The sequence below is a fragment of the Nycticebus coucang genome, chromosome 1, assembly GCF_027406575.1.
Source record: "Nycticebus coucang isolate mNycCou1 chromosome 1, mNycCou1.pri, whole genome shotgun sequence".
Lineage (NCBI taxonomy): Eukaryota > Metazoa > Chordata > Mammalia > Primates > Lorisidae > Nycticebus > Nycticebus coucang.
Window position 1 is genome coordinate 32,702,401 of NC_069780.1, and position 21,219 is coordinate 32,723,619.

A 21,219-nucleotide genomic window follows, 5' to 3' on the forward strand; every position below is an offset into this window, starting at 1 on the left:
TTCTGTAATTATTGAGCTGTTTTGTAAGTTACATATTTGTTTTACTGGGGAGCTAAATTTGTACTTTTTTTATTTTAGAGCTTATTTTATATTCACTAGTATCTGATACTTAAAAAACTTCCTAAAAATGTAAATATTCCCTATCATTTACCTCTCTATCTCATAACAACAAACACTATTTTATATTCTGTGTGATACTGACCTTTATAATTTCTTATAATTCAAATTCTCACATTTATTTCTGTATGTTGAAGGTGCTTTACTTAATTACCTCCTGTCCTAGTTTAATCTTCATTCTTTGGCCCTATAAAAGCAAGTTTAAAAATAAAGTCTCTGATTCTATCATTATTATGCTCATTTATATTTCTACCTAGACTGTTTTAAAGCTCTTAACAGAGTTTTCTTTACACAATCCCTCTTTCTAAGCTACAATTCATACACTCTATGGCCATGTCTTTTGTTTTTGATATTTATTTAATTTATTTTTTTTGGAGTATGGGTATGTTCAAGGTCAGACAATTAAGTTTTTGCACTTGCCACTGTGTGCTTACGTTGGCAGCACGTACAAACAACTTGGAAGATTTCATAACTCTGGTAAATCAGTGTCTCAAGCTGAGTTTGTGTCAACACATAGCAGTTATCTTGCTGAGTGGCATTTGTTTATAGTTGTTAGGCGTTTTTGTGTGCAGTGGCAAGAGTGTCAGAGCTTAAATTAGAGCAACGAACAAACATTAAATTTCTTGTTAAACTTGGTAAGAGTGGAAGTAAAATCAAGGGCATATTAATCCAAGTTTATAGGGATAATACCATCAGGAAAACAGCAGTGTACAAAAGGGTTGAACATTTTCTGAGAGAGAAAGTGACACTGAGGAAGAAGTCAGGGTGGCTGGTAATGACAAAACATTATAAAAATTCATTCACTGTGCATCACAATTGTCAGCTGATGATGAGAAGCACAGCAGACCAAGTAAACAGCAATAGAGAAATAATTGGGAAAATCTTAACTGAAAATCTTGGCATGAGAATGGCAAGAATGGTGCTGAAGGAGCCCAGACAGCGCTGTCTGTGAGGGAGGGTTAGCCCGTGAAAAGTAACTGTATTGGAACACCCTCCTTACTCACCTGATCTGGCCCCCAGTGAGTTTTTTCCTTTACCCAAAGATAAAGGAAATATTGAAAGGAAGACATTTTAATGACATTCAGGACATCAAGGATAGTATGACAACGGCTCTGGTGACCATTCAGAAAAAGAGTTCTAAAATTCCTTTGAAGGGTGGACGAGGTGAGGATTTTAGCGCTTAGCTTCCCAAGGAGAGTCCTTCCAAAGTGACCATAGCGATATTCAGTCATGAGATAGGCAGCACTTTTTCTAGGATGAATTTGTGAACTTAATTGTCAGACCTCGTGTGTGTGTGTGTGCGCGCGCGTGTGTGTGTGTGTGTGTGTGTATGTATGTATAGTAGTGGCTTGTAAATTCTCAAGTTATTGACAGTTAATGTGCTTTTCAATGAGTTTCCTTTTCCTAGAAATTTCCTGATGATTTTTACTTTGTATGTGATGAAGGATGTGTGTCAGAGCACCATAGCATAAATAGTGCTTTTCTACTTGAACTCTTCTATTTTAGAAGAACTGGTGATAGACAACCAACTTCTTTTATTTTGGTTTCTACAACACAGAGGTTGCTAGGTAACTTTAATCCCTTTCAACACAGGATGATCAACAACAACAAATTCCTGCTCTCTTTAGATTCAGACATTGTACCTAGAAGAGTTAGCAAATAAAAAAAGGGGGGGTTTAGAACACTTTTTAAACATGCGGTAGAGTCAAACCATCTCCTACATCTGCAACATTACACCACATGTTTATTACTATTTCTTCAGTATTATGATGTGCTTATGTAAGTAGCAATATACACCTTTTGCAGGAAATTGAAGACATGGAAATTCAGTGTAATATGATGATAATTACTTTTTCTGAAAAAGTCACTAAATTATTATAAAAATATTCGTTTGGATTTCTCACTTATATGACTCCCCAACCTGAAGTGTGATCGAATTTACAGCTTTTTATACTATATATCTTCTTTACTTAGTGAGAAGTATCTTTGAATTTTATCATCTTGGTTCTCACATAAAAGCTTAACTTTATACTTTCATTTTTACATAATTTTAATATCAAATATATTTCATATAATTTTTCTGTATAATTTTCAAAATGTGGAAATGGTTCATCTTTAAATTTTTATTTCTTTTACCATATTTCCCCATTATGTTGTTTTTTAGCTACAGCCTAAGTTAATAGTTACATTTTTTCCAATAACAAGTGACAGATTTGCAGAGACTTGTAATAATGGCTTAATGCCTTTTTTTAATCCCTTGTTTAAGAATCATACAAACAACCAGAGCTAATAACGTGGCAGGTGCACATGAGTGTGACTGTGCTCATGATCACTGAAATATTTCCAACGTACTGGTCGTGCTGTGCTCCTAAGCTGCCATGGCTCCCTTCTCCATGGCTCCCTGGACCTTCCTGCAGTCCTGCAACTAAAATACGATAGGGACTGCAGGTGGCTCTGGGACCCTCCCTCAGCATTTTGTCCATGCTTTAACACGCCAGCTGCTAAATATTTTCATTATCACTACTGTGTCACAAGAGAGACATCTATTCATCTTAACTTGATGTTTACTACTTTTAATAATACCTTATCACAAAAGTATTTTATGTCATATCAATGCCACTTCCAGATTTTCTAAATGTGTAATTTTAAAACATAATCTAGGTAAATATAACCCCGGAGTTTTCTTATATCTTTTGAGATCTTTTTGTAAATTCTCTTTTGTCTTCTTATTGGAAATAGGATTGATGAAATTTTCTTTACATTTTTAGTATAAAAACGTACATATTGTTGTTATTGAAGGACTTGTTCACTAAAATAGTGACAGATCAATGTAGTTAAATTTCATTTTCTATAGTTTGCAATCTCATCAAACGTTAGGATTTTTATAATTGCTCCTTGGATGTTTGTATTGATCATATTAATATAATATCCTTAAACCTTAACTCATAGTCATATGACTTTCAACATCCTTACGTGAAGATATTCTTTGGACTATGAATAATTTATAACATAATTGATTTAAGAATTCATCCTCCCATGAAGGCTACGTTGAACAGTTTGATGAGAATATTTCAGATTGTATATGAAACCAGCACATTGTACCCCTTGATTGCACAAATGTACACAGCTATGATTTTACAATAAAAAATAAATTAAAAAAAAAAAGAATTGATCCTTTTACTTCTCGTCCATCTTGAAAAAAGTTGTAAGGCAGGGTTAATATATGCCTCATACTTTCCCCAAAAAAATATGAAAAATGAGCTCCTTTTAAAAATATTTAGGTTAATTTTATATATTTGAAGCAGTTTTTAAGAGGCATAGTCTACTGGGTTATTGATCCTCAATGTATGACTTTTATAAATGGATGCAACTAGCAATTCAGTCTAAGTGAAACAAAATCTAGTCATTACTCTCAAGAATCCATGATGTCACTTTGAAATATGAAATTACTAAATTTAAAGGAATAGAATGTATGTTGTGAAAATTGTTTTGAAATCAGCAATGAACATTGTGATTATCAATTGTAATTGATTACAATTTAAGGAGTATTGTCTGTAATGTTTTAATATCATATGTGCATTCTAATTGGAGTAATCTTTTTTTTAGAGACAGAGTCTCACTCTGTCACCCTCAGTAGAGTGCTATGGCATCACAGCTCTCAGCAACCTCCAGCTCTTGGGCTTAGGAGATTCTTTTTTGCCTCAGCCTCCCAAGTAGCTGGGACTACAGGCGCCCACACAACACCCGGCTATTTTTTGTTGCAGTTTGTCCGGGGCCAGGTTCGAACCCACCACCCTTAGTATATGGGGCCAGCAACCTACTCACTGAGCCACAGGCACCACCCACTAATCAGAGTAATCTTATTGGTATAATTTTGCCCCTATTTTACACCTTATTCATTTGTACAGTAACTTTTTCTTATATATGATAAATTTGGGGTATCAAATTAGACAGTATGAAATTTATAGACTCATAAGCCTTGAAGCTAAGTATAATAATACAGCTTAACATTTTAGAGACTTCTCTAGTCCTCACTTTCCTTAAGTGATCAGCTCAAGTTCATGAGGCTATGGAGGATTAAAGTCAGAATTAGCACCTGAGATTGATTTGTGCTTTGGTGTCTCTTCTATCTGCCTACCTCCTTAGTTTACTTGTAAGTTTATAGGACTTACAGGAGAGAGAAGTTCTTCTGAGATTCAGATTCATAGCATTATTTTCCTGCAGTTAGCCATACAGATACAATGACCAGTACTTCCATTTGAAGTTTTTCGTGGCAGGAATGAAGGAAGTGGTCGGGGGCAGTGGCTCAGGCCTATAATCTTAGCACTCTGGGAGGCTGAGGCTGGTGGATTGCTGGAGCTCAGGAGTTCAAGACCGCCCTGAGTAAGAGCAAGACCCCATCTCTAAAAATAGCCAGGTGTTGTGGTGGGTAGTCCCAGCTACTTGGGAGGCTGAAGCAATAGGATCACTTGTGCCCAAGAGTTTGAGGTTGCTCTGAGCTATGACACCACACACTCTACCCTGGGTGACAGAGTGAGACTCTTGCCTCAAAAAAAAAAAAAAAAAAAAGAAAGAAAAGAAAAAGGAACTGACAAATGAAACATCAAAATCAGTGCAAGCTACTTTTATCTCTTTCCTCCCCTTTAGCCCCCCTTTTTTTTCCTGCACTATGTGATTTGTTCAAGGAGAACCTCAAGTGCCTGGGTATTGGGAATGACAACTACATGTGGTGAATTATAGATTCTACACCCTTCATTGGTGCAGTCTCTGACAACAGGTCAAGTATTAATTAGCAAGAGTGTCAGAGTGTTGTAGAAATGCTCACATTTCAGAAATTGATGCAGTTTTTCTGCTTTTCATTTGATATTCTCTTCCAATGTGGGTTTACCATCTTGGTTCTAAAAAATACATATGATTTTAAAAATATCTATTTTCTCACAGCTTTTTTTGTTTGTTTCTGGAAATTATATAAATTGATCTGGTAATCCACACCCAATGCTAAGTGAATTTATTCTAGTACCTCTTATGTTTGGTTCTTAAATAATCTCTTTATGCGATGGGAATACTATACTACACAATATAACTGGTGGTTAATATTTCAGCTTTGTTTGGCAATTCTAGTTCCATAAAGACGGTTGATTGAAATCAACCTTGTGTGGTGTATATTTGTTTTTATGTTAGTGGAATTTGTTCTGCAAACACTTTCTGATTCTTCCTTGGGAGTCACCACTTGGTGTTAGGAGGAGCAGGAAGTAAATACACAGGAGGTCTTTAATTTTCTTCTGAGAGCTTTAACTACTATGTAGTGATTTTTCTTTTAAACATTAATAGTAGAACAATCATTGCTGCCAAGTAACTGACGTTCTGAAATAATACTTCCCTTTAGGCCCTGTACCGTTGAGATCATTTACTTATAGAGAAGTGTGTGTGTGTGTGTGTGTGTGTAATGGGAGAAGAAACATTTTGCGGGCATATCTGCTGAGGTCAGTAACCTGCTGTTCTGTGAACTCCAGTCTGAGCCCATCTAAATGTGGAGGAGAGTCACATCAAGCAGAGAAGGAACCCAGGCAGCATTTCAACAGGAAGGAAACATCTGTTGCTGGGAATCTTTGAAGAAACATGCAGTGAAGGTGTTTTAGTATCCCAAAAGGAAAGGGAGGGACTAGATCCACCATGATGAACCTGTTTGTATTGGACATATTTCGATGAGATTTGATCAATGATGGATCCATCTACCAAAAAGAGAAGGCATTTAAAGCCCAAGATGTACCTATACAAGGTACATCATTTGTATTGCTATACATATACATTTTAGGTAGTGACTTGTTTTCAGAGAAGTTTTTTCATTTTTTTTTTAAAGTTCCTGATCTTAAGGTTTGAAATATAGAATTATTCCTCTTTCACCAAAATGAATTTTTTTTTTTTTTTTTCCACTGAATCTCCTATTTGCCTGTGGAGGCCAAGAAGCATATTGAATGAGAGCATGGACTCTGGAGGTCCTGCCACCCACCGAGTGTGCTAAGGTACACAACTGGTAGTATTTCGGAGATTAAATGACTTAGAATGCATTCAATAATTTTATCTATTTTTATTATCATTTTAAAATTTTTATTTCTAGAAAAATATTGCAGAAAGTAGATATTACCTTTTTAAAACACTGTGTGAATGGTTGATAAAGATGAACTATGTCAAATAGGTTTCAGTTTAGGGAAACAAAGGAAAGTCTGTTTGGGAACCGTATTATTCTGAGAAAGATTGCAGCTTTGACTGTGAAGTATATTTTATTCAATTAAAAATGTAGATATGGGGCGGCGCCTGTGGCTCAAGGAGTAGGGTGCTGACTTCATATGCCAGAGGTGGCAGGTTCAAACCCGACCCTGGCCAAAAACTGCAAAAAAAAAATAAAAGAAAGAAAAAAAAAGAAAACTTATCTCTATAAAAATGTAGATATGTGTGTTGGAGGGACAACATTTAAATATGCTGATAGGCTTTTATTCTTTGTTTCCGTTACCCTCACCCCCATTGCTCTTACCTTGACCTGTGTCTTCAGCAGTTACCCTTCATATATGTTTGTTCTGTCTAAGTGATTTTTTTTTAACTCACTATATCATGTCATAGGGAAAGCTCAATGTATAAGCTGGCTGACAATGTTTTGTGTTTTCCTTGAGAATATTTGCCTCAGGATTTTCAGTAGCATCATTAAGCTTTCCTCTTAAAACAGATCTCAAGGCTTGGGTGTCATAACTGTACTTATTCCTGTAAATTCTCACATTGGAGACTTACCAGTGCTGAACAAAGCCAGGAATTATTAACTATTGAGGAACTATGTTCTCACAAGGGACTGTTCTTTTTGTTGGGGATGAACTCTTTTTCCTCAGGGGACTGTTTTGGGCACAGAAACCTGGATCTCCATGCCTCCCCTTGGTGATTTGCCAACTTGATTCCTAGCCAACCAGTTAACTGCATACAGTGACACTTGGTCCTCAAGGACTCCTGATCTTGTGCCAGCCTGGAGAGCAATCCCACTAAGCCTGCTCACACCATTCTGAGAACCAAGAGCACCACCATCTGCATATAGATAAAAATGGGACTTATAGATGAAGTTCTCATAAAACTCTGGGCTTCATAAATGCATTATTTCTACTATTTAAGTATTGTTTTACTATTTTAAACAGAAAACTATAGGAAGGTAAAAATATTTCCCTGCCTTCCTCAATGTTTGGTTCATAAATTGCTAAACTTAGCTATAGGAATCTAAGCACGTATCACCCTTTTCTAATCTTACCAATACTTCTTTAACTCTTTCCAAGAATAAAAAATAAAAGAAAAAAGGACATAGTTCATTGTCTCCAACCCTGACGTCCTGAACTTCACCTTCACCTGCCTGATGATTATTTGTTTGGAATACACAGATTTTTCTCAAATGCATCATGTCAGGAATCTATTTTGTCATTTCTAGAATTTTCTTTCTTTCTAGAATTATCTGTTTCTCTAATACCATCATTCTTTCAGACCACCGAACTCAAAGCTTTGTTACAACAATTGAGTTTTTCTTTTCTTTTTTCTCCCTACATCTAGAATGTTACTAAATCCCATTCATTTCTTTCATCAGTAATATTTCCCTGTTTCAATCGTTTCATTTCTTTGGCCGCTGTCTTGGTCAGACTCTTATCTCTTATATCTGAACTACTGCAAGAAGCCAGTAACTTGCATCTGATGTTAATATTTATGTAACAGCCAAATCTTCTACTACTTCACAGTCACTGGGCTGGGTATAATAAACAAGACCAACAATAAGTGTTGGTGAGGATATAGAAAAATTGGAACCCTGATACACTGACGTTGGTGCAGTCACTTTGCAAAATTGGTTTCTCCGGGTTAAGCATGGGATTATCATGGGATCTAGCAGTTCTGCTCCTAGGAATTCCACTCATAGGAGGATTGAAAATATATGTTCCCTCACAAACTTGCAAATGCTTTACTTTCATGTTCATTGTAGCATTATTCATGATTGCTAAAAGTTGGAAGCAGCCCAGGTGTCTATTGATGAAAGAATAGAGAAACAAAATGTGGTATAGTTATAAAATGAATTATTTGGCCTTTAAAAGGAAGGAAATCATGATACATGCTACAACATGGATGAAATTTGAATATATTATGCTAAATGAAATATGTCTGTCACAAAAGGACAAATATATAATTCCACTTATATGAGGTACCCCAAATAGTCAAATTTATATAGGCAGACAGTAGAATGATGATGCTGGGAGGAGGGGAGAATGAGGAGTCATTGTTTCATGAGTACAGAGTTTCATTCTAGGGAGGTAAAAAATTCTGGGGATGGATGGTGGTAATTGTTACATAATGGTCTGTATGTACTTAATGCCACAGAACTGTATGCTTAAATGTGGTTTCAAGGACAAATTTATATGTTGCACATAGCTTAAAACAATAAAATGTAAATGTTCAAAGCAGCATTATTTATAATGGTCAAAATAGAAATAACCCAAAGGCCTATCATTAATAGGTAAGAAAGTATGGTATATCTATACAGTGGGCTATTACTCAGCCACGCCCAGCCAAACTGCAAAACCAAAAACTAGCCGGGCATTGTGGCGGGCGCCTGTAGTCCCAGCTACTCGGGAGGCTGAGGCAAGAGAATCGCTTAAGCCCATGAGTTGGAGGTTGCTGTGAGCTGTGTGAGGCCATGGCACTCTACCAAGGGCCATAAAGTGAGACTCTGTCTCTACAAAAGAAAAAAGAAAAAAAAAAAAAAAAAGATAGGCCCAAAGGCCAAATTTTGCATGATTCCATTTATATGAACTGGACAGAATAAGTAAATCCAACATCTGAGATATTGGTGAATGTCACCAAGGCCCAGGGGAGGAATGAATGAGAACTGACTCCTAATGAATACTAGATGTATTTTAGGAGTGAAGAAAATGTTGTGGAATTAGTGTCAACAAGCGATAGTGACACAACTTCTTAAATATCGGAAACCTCACTGCATTCTATAATTTACAAGGGAGAATTTTATGATATGTGAATTTTATCTCAAAACACACCTTACATTTCAACACATGACTTTTATGATGCCACGTCCTAATATCAGCTTACTATTTTTACCTATGTGACTTTGAGGAAAAAATTAAGACATCTTCCTTCTTACTGTGTAAAATAGGAATAATAATAACTGCCTTACCAGATTGTCGTGTTAAACAAGGTAATATATGAATGCATCTGAATGATTCTCTAAACTTAAATTTTGTAATGGCCAATGGTCTGTAGGACATATGTAATTTATAGGTATCTAAAACCTTTTAAACCCTACGTGATAGCTTGTATGCCAGAAGTGTACGTTCTGTTCCTTTTTGTTAACTTAAAAATATTCCAACCCTGTCTTTTCCAGGCTGGCAGACATTCAGCAGCACACTCTCCCAAGATTGTTTGCTCACCTTTGCTCCCGTTGAGTTGCCACACTTGGGGGCAGGAGATGGGCTCAGCACCAGCCAGCAGGACATGATCCAGAGGGGCAGTGAGGGACAGAGCTGCTGGTAAGGCAATGGGGACAGCTGATGCTTGTTTTGCAAGTATAAGTTTATTCCAGTTTAATGGTTTAATCTCTTTTCTAGCCTTCGCCTCTAAATAACTGTGTACTCTCTCAAATACCTTTATCATCTGTGCTTTGGAAACAAGGATTAAATTGTAAGATCTATGCATCCACTAAAGTTACGTGCTAACTTATCTGATGTTCTGGAGAAAAGAAAAATTTTCAGATTCTCAATGTCTAGGAATTTTTTAAAAAGAAAGAAGAATCATTCATACTATAAGCATAGAGCAATATGCTGTCTATAATCACGTTATAGTATTTCTATTCTCCATTTTTACCTCATTGATAGCCACTCTGTCTAGTCTTGTTAAGGACCAAATAAGTTTTAGGACATTTTGGCACCATAGAACTTGCAGAGAACTAAATTATGGAATGGCAGATCACAGGAGAACCTATGTAATTTGTCATATGATTTTCTGAAAATACAAATAGAGGCAGTGTCAGAGAGGGAGACACTAAATTTAATTACCCTTTTTATTATGTTCTGTAATTGGTGTTCATAAAGATCAGTTTGCTGTGAATGTCGATGACCTGTCAGTGTCCCAACCTAAGGTTTGTTTGTCAGACCATTTTGCATATACACAGGTATAGAAGTAGGGAACTAAGGTATTTTTCCCTAAAATACTTGAGATGAAGTCTAGAGTGAATACTATTAAATATACCTTTGCCTGTTCTATCGTCTAGTTAAAATTATAAGGAAATCGTAGGAAAGAAACTAGAGATTAGGTAGTAAAAAAGAAGAATTAAGCATTTTTTTTTCTTCTATAACTCTTTCAGTGGGTAATTCAGCTTCAGTTTCACTGAATCTTATTTATGTATTCAGCATAATGAATCTTCAAGTAACTAAGAAAATGCCAGGAGGGCTATGTCAACTAATGTGATGAAAATGTGTCAAATGGTCTATGAACCAAGTGTATGGTGCCCCATGATCATATTGATGTACACAGCTATGATTTAATAAAAAAAAAAATCTTCTAAAAAGCTTCTGCCCTTACACTAGACACCTGAGTATTTAAGGTGCCACTTGCTGCTTCTTAGAGACTGTCCTGGCACTGAGAAATCCTTTTTGGTGAGTGCTTAAACTCCCATGATTCCTGATATTGGCATTTTCAAGACACAGGGCAAATTCATCTGTCTAGATTACCTCTATACTCTGGGAATTTTAAGTTACTCTGCAAGGGAAAGGGAACTCAGCACAGTAATAACTCTCAGAATGAAAATTTTCCCCTTGCATGTTAATACTTTTAGAGTAATCATTGTCACTGAAAATAGACTTCCTCTTTCCACTCTCATACTGGAAAATCTTAGGTAATTATGAATAAAGCATTCTTTACTTTTCCCCTCCTTCCTTAATGATTGATTTACCTCACATCATGAGAACTGTGACTACTCATTCTGTTCTTGTCCTTTATTTGAAAACTGAAAATGCCTTTTTAAGATGGGATTTTTACTCTTTAGTGAAGTCATAATGTTTGAAGATATTCTCTTCTTGAAGGTGAAGGGAGGATAACATGAACTACAAATGTTTATGGAAAAGTAAAAAGTAACTAAAACAAAGGCACAATAAATTAAAATATTAGCTTTCCTGGCAAAAGATTTTATAAGTAGCTCTTTGAGAGGTTCCCCCCAAAATCTTAATTTTTTTTACAGTTGGATAAGCTCTGCCTAGGACTTATTTTGAGTAATAAATAAGCTTTGGGCTTATTGTTAGTACAAGTTTGTGCTTGGGAAAATTATTTAACCTCCTTAATCCTTGCTTTATGTAGCAAATAGGTAATAATGGATAATAAAAGGATTGTTTGGGGATAATATATATAGGGTCTGGCGCCTAGTAAGTTCTCAATTTTATATTAGTATTTGTTTTATTATTATTTACTGCTATTAATTGTTTTCAGGAGAAAGAGTCTCACTATGTCGCCCTTGGTAGAGTGCCGTGGCCTCACACCTCACAGCAACCTCAAATTCTTGGGCTTAAGCAATTCTGTTGCCTCAGCCTCCCAAGTAGCTGGGACTACAGGCACCTGCCACAACGCCCGTCTATTTCTTGGTTGTAGTTGTCACTGTTGTTTGTCAGGCCCGAGCTAGGTTCAAACCTGCCAGTTCTGGTGTATATGGCTGGTGCCCTAGCTGCTGAGCTACAGATGCCAAGCATGTTTTCAGTTTTTAAAATATGAATTCATTTGAAAGTATTTCTTGAGCATCTATCGAATATACCAGGCACTCTCTTAGGAACTGGATCTGCATTAAATGCATGATAAACAAAAGCCTCTGTCATTGCTGGACTTAAAGTCTAGACTGGGAGACAGACAAACAAACAGGAAGGAACGTTAGTATGCTGAATACCAAGAAACGCTAAGCTACATACGTATAAAAGATGAAAAGGAAACTGAGTGGCATGTGAAGTAGTAATTAAAGATCATTGTAGTCAAGGAAGGCAGCTTTATGAGAAGATCATATTCCAAGTAAAAATCTGATAAAGATATAGAAATAAGCCTTAAAGTTATGTGGGAAAAGAGCACTCCAGGCGGTAGAGAAAAACCATAAAGAGCTAGAATAAAGGTTTACAAAGAGTGATTCAAAGAGAATCAGAGCATCGTACACAGCTTAGTCATATAAGCTTAGTAAACATTTGTACATATACCCAAGTAAATGATATAGACAAGAACTTCAGAAGTTCAGGGAATGGCAAGGTCCATTTGAACTATAACAGTAAGAGGAGGCTTTCCAAGGGAAAGTGGCAGGGCATGGCTTGGATCTAGTAGGATAGCAAGAATTTGGATAGTTAAGGAATGACACTCCAGCAGAGAGAAGTAGAGGGGAAATTGCATGAGTTGGAGTGAAATAGGGATGTTGGCTTTGAGGGTGGAGATGGGCCAGGTTGAGGGCTAGTGATATGGAGGCAGAGGAGAAGCTACTTTGTAGAGAGTTCTTGTTGGCAAGCAGTGAGAACAAAGATGGAAAAGCAGGGTAAGGGCAAAGCCCTAGGTAAGGCCACGCTGAAGATTATTTCATGCTGTCCTACACACATATTGGGAACAGTTACAGTAGGTGAGTAGCAAGGTGAATTCATGTCCTTAGGAATATTATTTTTACAAATTTAGAAAACTAGGGAGTTAGAGGTAGTGGTCGCAGTGATTTGAGAGATTCAGAACATGGATTCTGATACTAGAGAAGAATGAAAATAGTCAAAATAAAAATGGTACATCTGATATGTTTTTTAAAATCATGGGGATAGGGCCAGGCGCAGTGGCTCATGCCTATAATCCTAGCACTCTGGGAGGCTAAGGCAGGTGGATCGCCTGAGCTCAGGAGTTTGAGACCAGCCTGCACAAGGGTAAGACCCAGTCTGTAAAACAACAGCCAGGCATTGTGGTGGGTCCTGGTAGTCCCAGCTACTTGGAAGGCTGAGGCAAGAGAATTGATTAAGCCAAAGAGATTGAGGTTGCTGTGAGTTATGATGTCATGGCACTCAACCCTGGGGCAACTGAATGAGACTCTGTCTCAAAAAAAAAAAAAAAAAAATCATGAGGATGTACTTACTAATAGCACAGAGGGGATAAAGAAGAAGAATCAAAGATTTAGTTTCAAAGTGACCTATTAAGTGTTGGCATTAAAGAAAATAGGGAAGCTGGAAGATATTATGACTTTGAATTGAAGTGAGTGAAGTTAAGACAGTCCGATATAGATAATTCCTAATACTACTAAAGTTTATGTAATTTTTGACATATGGGCTGAGTTAAGTTTCTAAGATATGTTTTTACTATGCATTATAATCCATGTAAATACTAACAGTACAAAAATTGTTTCCGTGAGAATTATAGACATCCACATTTTATATTTTTGAACTATAATGGAAAGACAGAGAATCAAAGCATTAATTTGGAACTGTTAGGCAGATATCTTCTAGTCCAAATGACTCATTTCATGAAAGGGAAAAGGATACCCAGAGATGTCACATGACTTTTGTAAGGTAAGGCCATCAGCTATTACAAAACCTGGTGTAGCCCCAGGTCTCCATATTAAGAATTTCCACCCCCTCTCCAGTTAACACTATCTTTCTATAAGAAATATTAGTGATTTGAATTTTGCCAGCTTGCTCGTGGAAAATAGGATTAGAAGATTTAGTTTGCCCATGAGCACTGCTTTATAGACATTCTTCAATTAATTTGGGCATTTTATGCCCTTTCTCATCAAACAGATCTAATTTGATTAGAAGCTTCGCTCTTCTTGACTTAAATCATCATTTTCTCCCACCTAAAGTCATTAGTGAGTGTTTCTGATTTAAAATGTCATCTATTTCTTCAATAGTTTGATAAGGAATAAATATCTCTAATGTTAAACTCTTTTCCTGTTTATCTTTCAGAAGAAAAATGGCTTTTCTCATTGGTCTGTAAAACCACTGACCTACATGAAATAATGTGAAACTCCCTGGCTGATTTTCCTAATCTGGCTTCTAATTACTTCAAATTTAAATCACCACCTGAACTTTAAAATTAAGATGTGGGTGTTCCTTCCTGAGAGACCATTCTTAAGGACTAAAATCCATGGTCATTGTTAAAGCAAGCCTGATCAGTTTATCCTTTGAGTCAAAGGATTTTGAAACAAAAATAGACCCTAGCAAGTATCTAAGGCAGTGCTCTATTCAAACTGTTTTCTTCAAATGTTTTCTCTGCTTCCCATCCATTATTTGTTTTTAATAAAATGTAGTTATAGTACAACCTCTGTAAAACCACCCAAAGGACTATAACAAACTGGTCAACATACAGAGGTGGCCAACATAAGGAATTTAATTGAGTACCTATGGTATGTGTCGAGTGTGTGAAAATTAAGTCAACTTAAGGAAGTAGTTCAGGTAAGGAGATGGTCAACTATGGAGGTTCTACTGTAGTTAGCAGTAAGTGAGCAGAAATGAATTTAAAAGAGAAAATGTTAATTTTTCTATTTCCAGTAGCTTACAATTCTTTGAACACTTCTTTGCTCTCAAACACATATGCCTTACAGTATGATACAAGTCATAACTGAAATATATGAGAGCAAAACTTCTTGTTATATATGGTTTCCCAAATATATTAAGGCCTGGGTTGGTGTTAATAGTCTGTATGTCTGTAGAGACAGACTCAGAGAAGACAGACCATTGACATTCTCAGGGATTCAGCTGAGAACTTGGGCAATCCCTAAATTCACAAATGACTCTACAACCTTTTTACGTTAAGGTATATCCACATACGATACATCCTTTGAGTTTAGAACAAGTATGCCATGCTAAAATAGAGTTTACCATGATAAGTCATTTTCACCACTCTTGTTTCAGTTTCCTCATCAATAGCTACAGTTTCAGTTACCTCTATTAATCTCAGGATAGTTTAAGCAGAAATGAGTCTTGGTGAAAACACTTTGTATTCTGAAAAAAAGCTGCAATGCAAATAAAGGCACTAGAAACCTTCACCCATCTTTACAGAGGTTAACCTCGCCAGATGTTTTTCTCAAAATGTAAAAATAGTATGAGACATCTTAGGTTTTCTTTAATGTTGAAAAGATTGTGAGCATGGAGAATCTATGATCATATAATACAGTTGTCCCTTGATGTCCTGACTGGTTGGTTCCAGGACTCCTGCTAGATACACATGCTCAAGTACCTTACGTAAAATGGTGTCTTTGCATACAATTTACACACCCCCATGTATTTTGAATCATCTCTAGATGATTTATAACACCTACTACAATGTGAATGCTATGTAAATAGTTGTCATAGTGTATTATTTAAGGAACAGTTAACAAGAAAAATGTGTACATATATAATGTACAGACACAACCATTCTTTTTTTTCCCAAAATATTTTCGATCTCTTGGTTTAATCCATGAATGCTGGAACCTGTGAATACCCACGTAGGGCCAACAATAATATTGTCTATATGTCTTCACATTTCTGTAATTCTCAACCAAGGGCACATACAGTTCTTGAATCTTGCGGTGGAGGGGGAGTCTTGGAAGGACATTTTAATAATAATTTAAAAAAAACCTTGCCAATCTTCTCAAAATTTAAATCCTCCACACATTTGCACATGTATGTGTAAATGCATACACACACACCCCAATCTGTTCTTAAATCCTCCCCCATCAGCTTGCTTCCTACCTCATTGACAACACTGAACTTGTTGAGAAGGAACTTCTGTCATTTTCTACCCGAATCCCCAAACCCAGCTTTGAGACACCTCTATCTGTTCTTTCCACTTTTCAGAATTTCCTCATTTTTTCCATAAATTATTTCCTAATTATTTCTTCTTCTTCTATTTTTCTATTTGTTTTTTTCTGATGGCTAATTTAACATTCCCCAGTGTTCTCATTCTTAAATGCAAATCTGACTATGTACATCCCTTCTTAATACCCTTGGGGTACTCATTTTCAAACTTTTTTTTTTTTTTTTGGAGACAGTCTCACTATGTTGCCCTCATTAGAATGCTGTGGCATCACAGCTGACAGCAACCTCAAACTCTTGGGCTCAAGCGATTCTCTTGCCTCAGCCTCTGAAGTAGCTGGAACTACAGGTACCCACCACAGCGCCTGGCTATTTTTTTTGTCATTGTTGTCATTGTTGTGTAGCAGGCTCAGGCCAGGTTCAAACCCACCAACCCTGGCCTATATGGCCAGCACCTTAACCACTGAGCGACGAGTACTGAGCCTTTGAAACTTTTTTGAAGTAGAAGTTTCACCCTCTCCCTGATACTTTTGCCATTAAGGTGGTGTTCAACTGGCCAATGCAGAGATGGATGTGATGCAGGGATCTTGGGAGCACCCACCTACCTCCTCTTCAGAGTGGCCTTAAACTCTGCACTTGGTATTTGTGCTTTACCTCTGATTATACTTCAACCTCTTCATCACCAAAAGGTCCCTCAGATTCTGTGGTGTAATTAATTCTCACTCTTTGTAGATCTTGAACATGACATTGTATTTTACACATTCAAGGCTTCGTACTTGCTGTTTCTCTCCTGATGAAATGCCCCTTTTTCTTAATAACACAGCTCAGGTTTCCCATCAGGGAAGCTTCGTATTTGTGGTACGTTTGTTTCTCAAATATCACACTTCTTATAGCCATTTGTTTGTGCCTGTCTTCTCCACCAGTTCTGAAAACCCTAGGACAAAGGTTGTGTCTTACCTTTTCATTCCTAACATCGGGGACAGTGTGGGTGGTTACATAGTAGGCTCAATCGCATTCTTTAACAAGTGTACTTTATGATCGTCATATATTTCATTTTTCCTTGACTCCATTGGTCCCTTCTTTAAAATACATACAGCACTTGCCCATTAACGGGGGTGGGGGGAAAGTTGTGGGAGTTGGGCAGTGGAACTGCGAGTGTCAAAACTTGATAATCTCATACGCATAGCTGCATTATGTCCGAGCTTGAATCTCAGAGAGATTTTAATTGCAACCAACACTTCTGAAATATTTAATACTTTTATTTTTTTCTCCAAAAGTATCCTACCAAAGTTAAATTTGTTACAGATGAGATTTATGAGGTTTGAGCAATTGGGGGAGACTTCAGGGATGTGTCTAATTTCAAATGTTCTAATTTCAGCAGTGTTAATGAACATAAATGTTTCACTATAGGAGGAGAAATTTGAGCTGTTATGAATCACATTTGATGTCTATTGGGTGAAAAGTTTTGATGAATAAACATGCTTAAGACCTTGTTTAGTGAGAGACATGAATGCAGGAAATACTTTGAAAATTATCAGAAGTTTAGATGATAGATTTTCTTAATCAATAGTATTTTTGTTTTGTTCTGCTTCTTATACTGAGAAGATAATGCTCGGTATACCTTAGAATGTAGCCTTTTATGGGAGGCCATATGTTTGGGATAGCTGAGAATGGATGCAAGCTTGCAAGGAAAAATCAATAAGCTAGATCTCTAGAGAGCATTTTCGGAAAAAACCTCTGAGCTCTAGGTTTTCTGACCAAATAGTAAAGTGATTATTAAAATGCATAGCTAAAGGGGACAGTAAACATACCTTCCTACATCAAATGCAGAGTTGAATATTTGGTTATTTTAAGTGTTATTTAACTTAGAACAAAAAAAAATGGCACATATTTATAAATAAAGTATGAAACCAGATGGTCTATGAAAGGTATTTTCCCCTTAGTATCAGACCTTTTTTTAAAGGTAAGAGATAGTGGTTTCATTTAATTTATATTTTAGTTGTCTCTTTCTGTTTTTTCAAAAGTTTTACTTACTGAAAGTGAAACACTTTTTAGACTTTTGAAAAACTGAAATTATGTGATTATTCTATTAGTGAGTTTTCGTAGAGTAGGAAGGTTGTAAAGCCTATCTGAATGCCTAGCACGTAGTAAGCATTTAATAAATGTTTTGTTGATTGAGTGAAGGCCCTATTGTCTTATAAGTAAGAAGAATGATATCAAAAATTTCAAAACAGAATAAAAATTTGTTAGTTTCTATTAATAATGCAGAAGATAATTTATATCATAAAATACCAACCTCAAATCTTTGAGGCCAATTAAAGGAAAAAAAAGAAGAAGATTTGGGGAGAGAAACAGTAACCAGAAAATAAGGCAAGAGAATATTTCCTAAATTTCTGAGAATCCAGATGTTTATAAAATTGCTATAATTATCTGACAAAACGATTCTGCATTTTTAGCTTGAAGTGAGTGAACCTTCTCTTTCCACACCACGCAGGAACCTTCTTTACTGCCCTCATAAAAAGACCTAATCTAGCGCCTCACCAGGTTTTTCTATTAGTAATTGGAAACTTGCTGATTGATACAACTTTAGAAAGTTCTAATTGTTTGATACCATGTTGCATCAGAATCTGTCACTCTAGGTCTTCTGTTCCTTATTAAACAATGTTGGATCCATTTTTAATTTACTGGTCCTTTAAAGTTTAGTATTTGGTGTCTGAGATATGATTGGATCATTACAGGGCTCTCCTCTGCTACATCTGTTTACATAGTCCCCAAGCACACTTGCTACTTTGGAAGCAGGACCCCACTATTTCATCACATTGAGGTTATACTCATTTTGACTTTTGTTCTTGCATATCAGCTGATGGTGGTTTTCTAAGTCAACGCTGAAGATTTTAAATTTTAATTTAGTAAATTGTTCCTGAGATACCTACTTATTGTAGCCCAGAGTCGGTCCTTCCTGCTATGAGCCCTGTGTTACTTGGGGTCCTTCCTTTAAGCCTAGGGAAATTCATAAAAATCGTTTTTGCATTTCATCTGTTGGTTTATATAGACATGCTTTCTTCCTCTCTTTTTCATTGCCTTCATAAATTTTATAAACGTGACTTCTTCATTTTCTTTGGTATTACTGATTACAATGTTGACTCAAATTCATTTTACAAAAAATTGAATCGTTGAGAGAACCAGTTGTACTTTCTTAAAAAATCAAAATCTTAAAATTTAGAACAACTATTATTCATGATGTCTTCATCTTTTCTGTTTTTAACTTTTACCTTTGTAAAGTGAAGGTGCATTGTGCATTTATACTTCAGAAGGAGAAAAACGCATCTATTTTTTTGACATAACTTCATACTTTTAAAACTTTAAAAGTTAACTTTCTATTTTTAATTGACAGCATACCTAGATGACCACCACAGACTGGAGGTTTTGCATCAGGTGCCTAGTGGAAAGGTTAAAACACACTCTTTACATTTTTCTATCTTCTCCAAAAAGAACAAGGAAACATTGGACTATCTTGGCCTTGCTAGAATAATTTTAAGGCATTTGTCCAGTGAGTTTAACACTATGATAAATCATGAACTTAAAGATGAATTTGAAGGTAGGCTTGAATATGTAGAAGCAATTTTTTTTTTTAACTTCTGAATTTGTGGTTACTTTGCCTTTACTTGGGAAGAGAGAAAGCATTGTCTTTTTGGTTCTGCAAATAATGCATTTTTTTGTTTTTTACTCCATTGGTAAACTTATTTTATATAAGACCAATTTATCAGGAATAGCAGATAATACATTTAATATCAGGTAACAGAAATGTGAGAATGGTTTAAGTTACATGAAAATATGAGCATCAGCGGCTTCAGCACCATTCTACCACTGCCCAGAGTCAGTCATGTCCACCTGGGGACTCAGAGATACCTGCCCTTGGTAGCAGGCACCCTGACCTCATTCCTAGTTGTGGTCCCATGACTCCATTTAGCCCTGCTCTGCCAAAGTAAAAAGGCTTTGGAACTGATGGGAGACATGCCTATCTGAGCCTCTGATGGCAGACCCACTGACCTTGGTCCTAAGTACAGATCCTGAAGTGTCCCTGAGACCCCACGTGGCCCAGAGTCAGTCCTGCCTGCCATGAGACCTGTGACACTCATCTGTGTCCATGAGCACATGTTGGCTAGCAGGCCAGCCAACCTCAGTTCCAACTATGGATCTTGAAACAGCCCTATGACTTGGTTCCAGCCATGGTCTAGAAGAATTCTTTCCTACTCAGGGAACTAGTAAGAGACGCACCTGTTCGTGTCCCCAGTAATATGTCCATCAATCTTAGATGTCACTGGGCTCTTTGAAGTAACCCTGTGATCATGCTTCAGCCTCTACCACAGACCTGGAGGCAGTCCTACTCCCTACCCTCGCAGGTCTCTGGTGAGAGCCACACCCATCTATGACCCTTGTAATAGTCCCACATCTGCACACCATCCTTCAGAAACAAAAATAGCCCCATGACTTGGCTCCAGCACTGCTCAACCATGGTCCTAAAGGTAAATCTAGCTACCCAGAGATACAACAGGAAGCATGCCTGCTCTTGCCCCCAGTCATAGGCCTGCCATTGATAGACCTAACTCTGGATCCAGCAATAGCCACATGGCCTGACTCCAGCCCCTCTTAACTGTGGTCATGGAGGAAGTCTCATCAGTTCAGGAATCTAGCAGAAGAAAGTCTATATCTGCTGCAAACAGTCTGCAAAGACAAGGAGTGATATTGGCTTTTTAAAATACATAGACTTCGACACAAAGCTATATATGGATCCCCAAGAACCAGACAAAATATGACACCAGAGGAAACTAAATAAAGTTCCAATAACTTCTCCAAAAGAAATGAAGATTTATGAGTTGCTTGACAAAGAATTAAAATTGTTTTAAAGAAGTACACCAGGCTATAAGAGCATACAGATAGATAAAAAAAAATCAGGCAAGGAATAAAATCCAAGAGAGAGATCAGAATCATTAACTAAAAACAAAACCCACATAAAAATTCTGGAACTAAAGAATATAATGAGTGAAATGAAAAATGCAATGTAATACTTCAACAGTAGACTCAATCAAGAGAAAGAATCTAGGAAATGGAAGACAGGTACCATTTGTGAGAAAGCAGGCCTCCACCAGAAAATAAATCTGCCAGTGCCTTGATCTAGGACTTCTCTATCTCTAAAACTGTGAGAAATAAATTTCTCTTGTTAGCAACAACAAAAAAATGTCTGTTGTTTATATGCCTGAACAGACTAAGACAAGTATAGACCACATGGACTTAA

At 36.6% G+C, this 21,219-nt stretch overlaps 2 protein-coding genes across 5 annotated transcripts in view; one reads left to right on the forward strand and one right to left on the reverse strand.

Moving 5' to 3' along the window:
• TET2 (tet methylcytosine dioxygenase 2) overlaps nucleotides 1–21,219 on the forward strand; it is a 135,828-nt gene that overhangs the window by 32,442 nt on the left and 82,167 nt on the right. For all 4 annotated transcript variants that reach the window (XM_053560042.1, XM_053560210.1, XM_053560120.1 and 1 more), the window contains exon 2: nucleotides 9,527–9,671. The gene's annotated coding sequence lies outside the window, so the exon portion shown is untranslated. The remainder of the gene's footprint in view (nucleotides 1–9,526; nucleotides 9,672–21,219) is intronic.
• Nucleotides 1–21,219, reverse strand: part of LOC128590168 (uncharacterized) — a 58,820-nt gene that overhangs the window by 31,989 nt on the left and 5,612 nt on the right. Inside the window, exons 2-3 of the mRNA XM_053597389.1 lie at nucleotides 9,573–9,800; nucleotides 7,071–7,185 (exon numbers count right to left, since the gene is read on the reverse strand). Of these exons, the coding sequence (XP_053453364.1) occupies nucleotides 7,071–7,185; nucleotides 9,573–9,800 (343 nt within the window). The remainder of the gene's footprint in view (nucleotides 1–7,070; nucleotides 7,186–9,572; nucleotides 9,801–21,219) is intronic.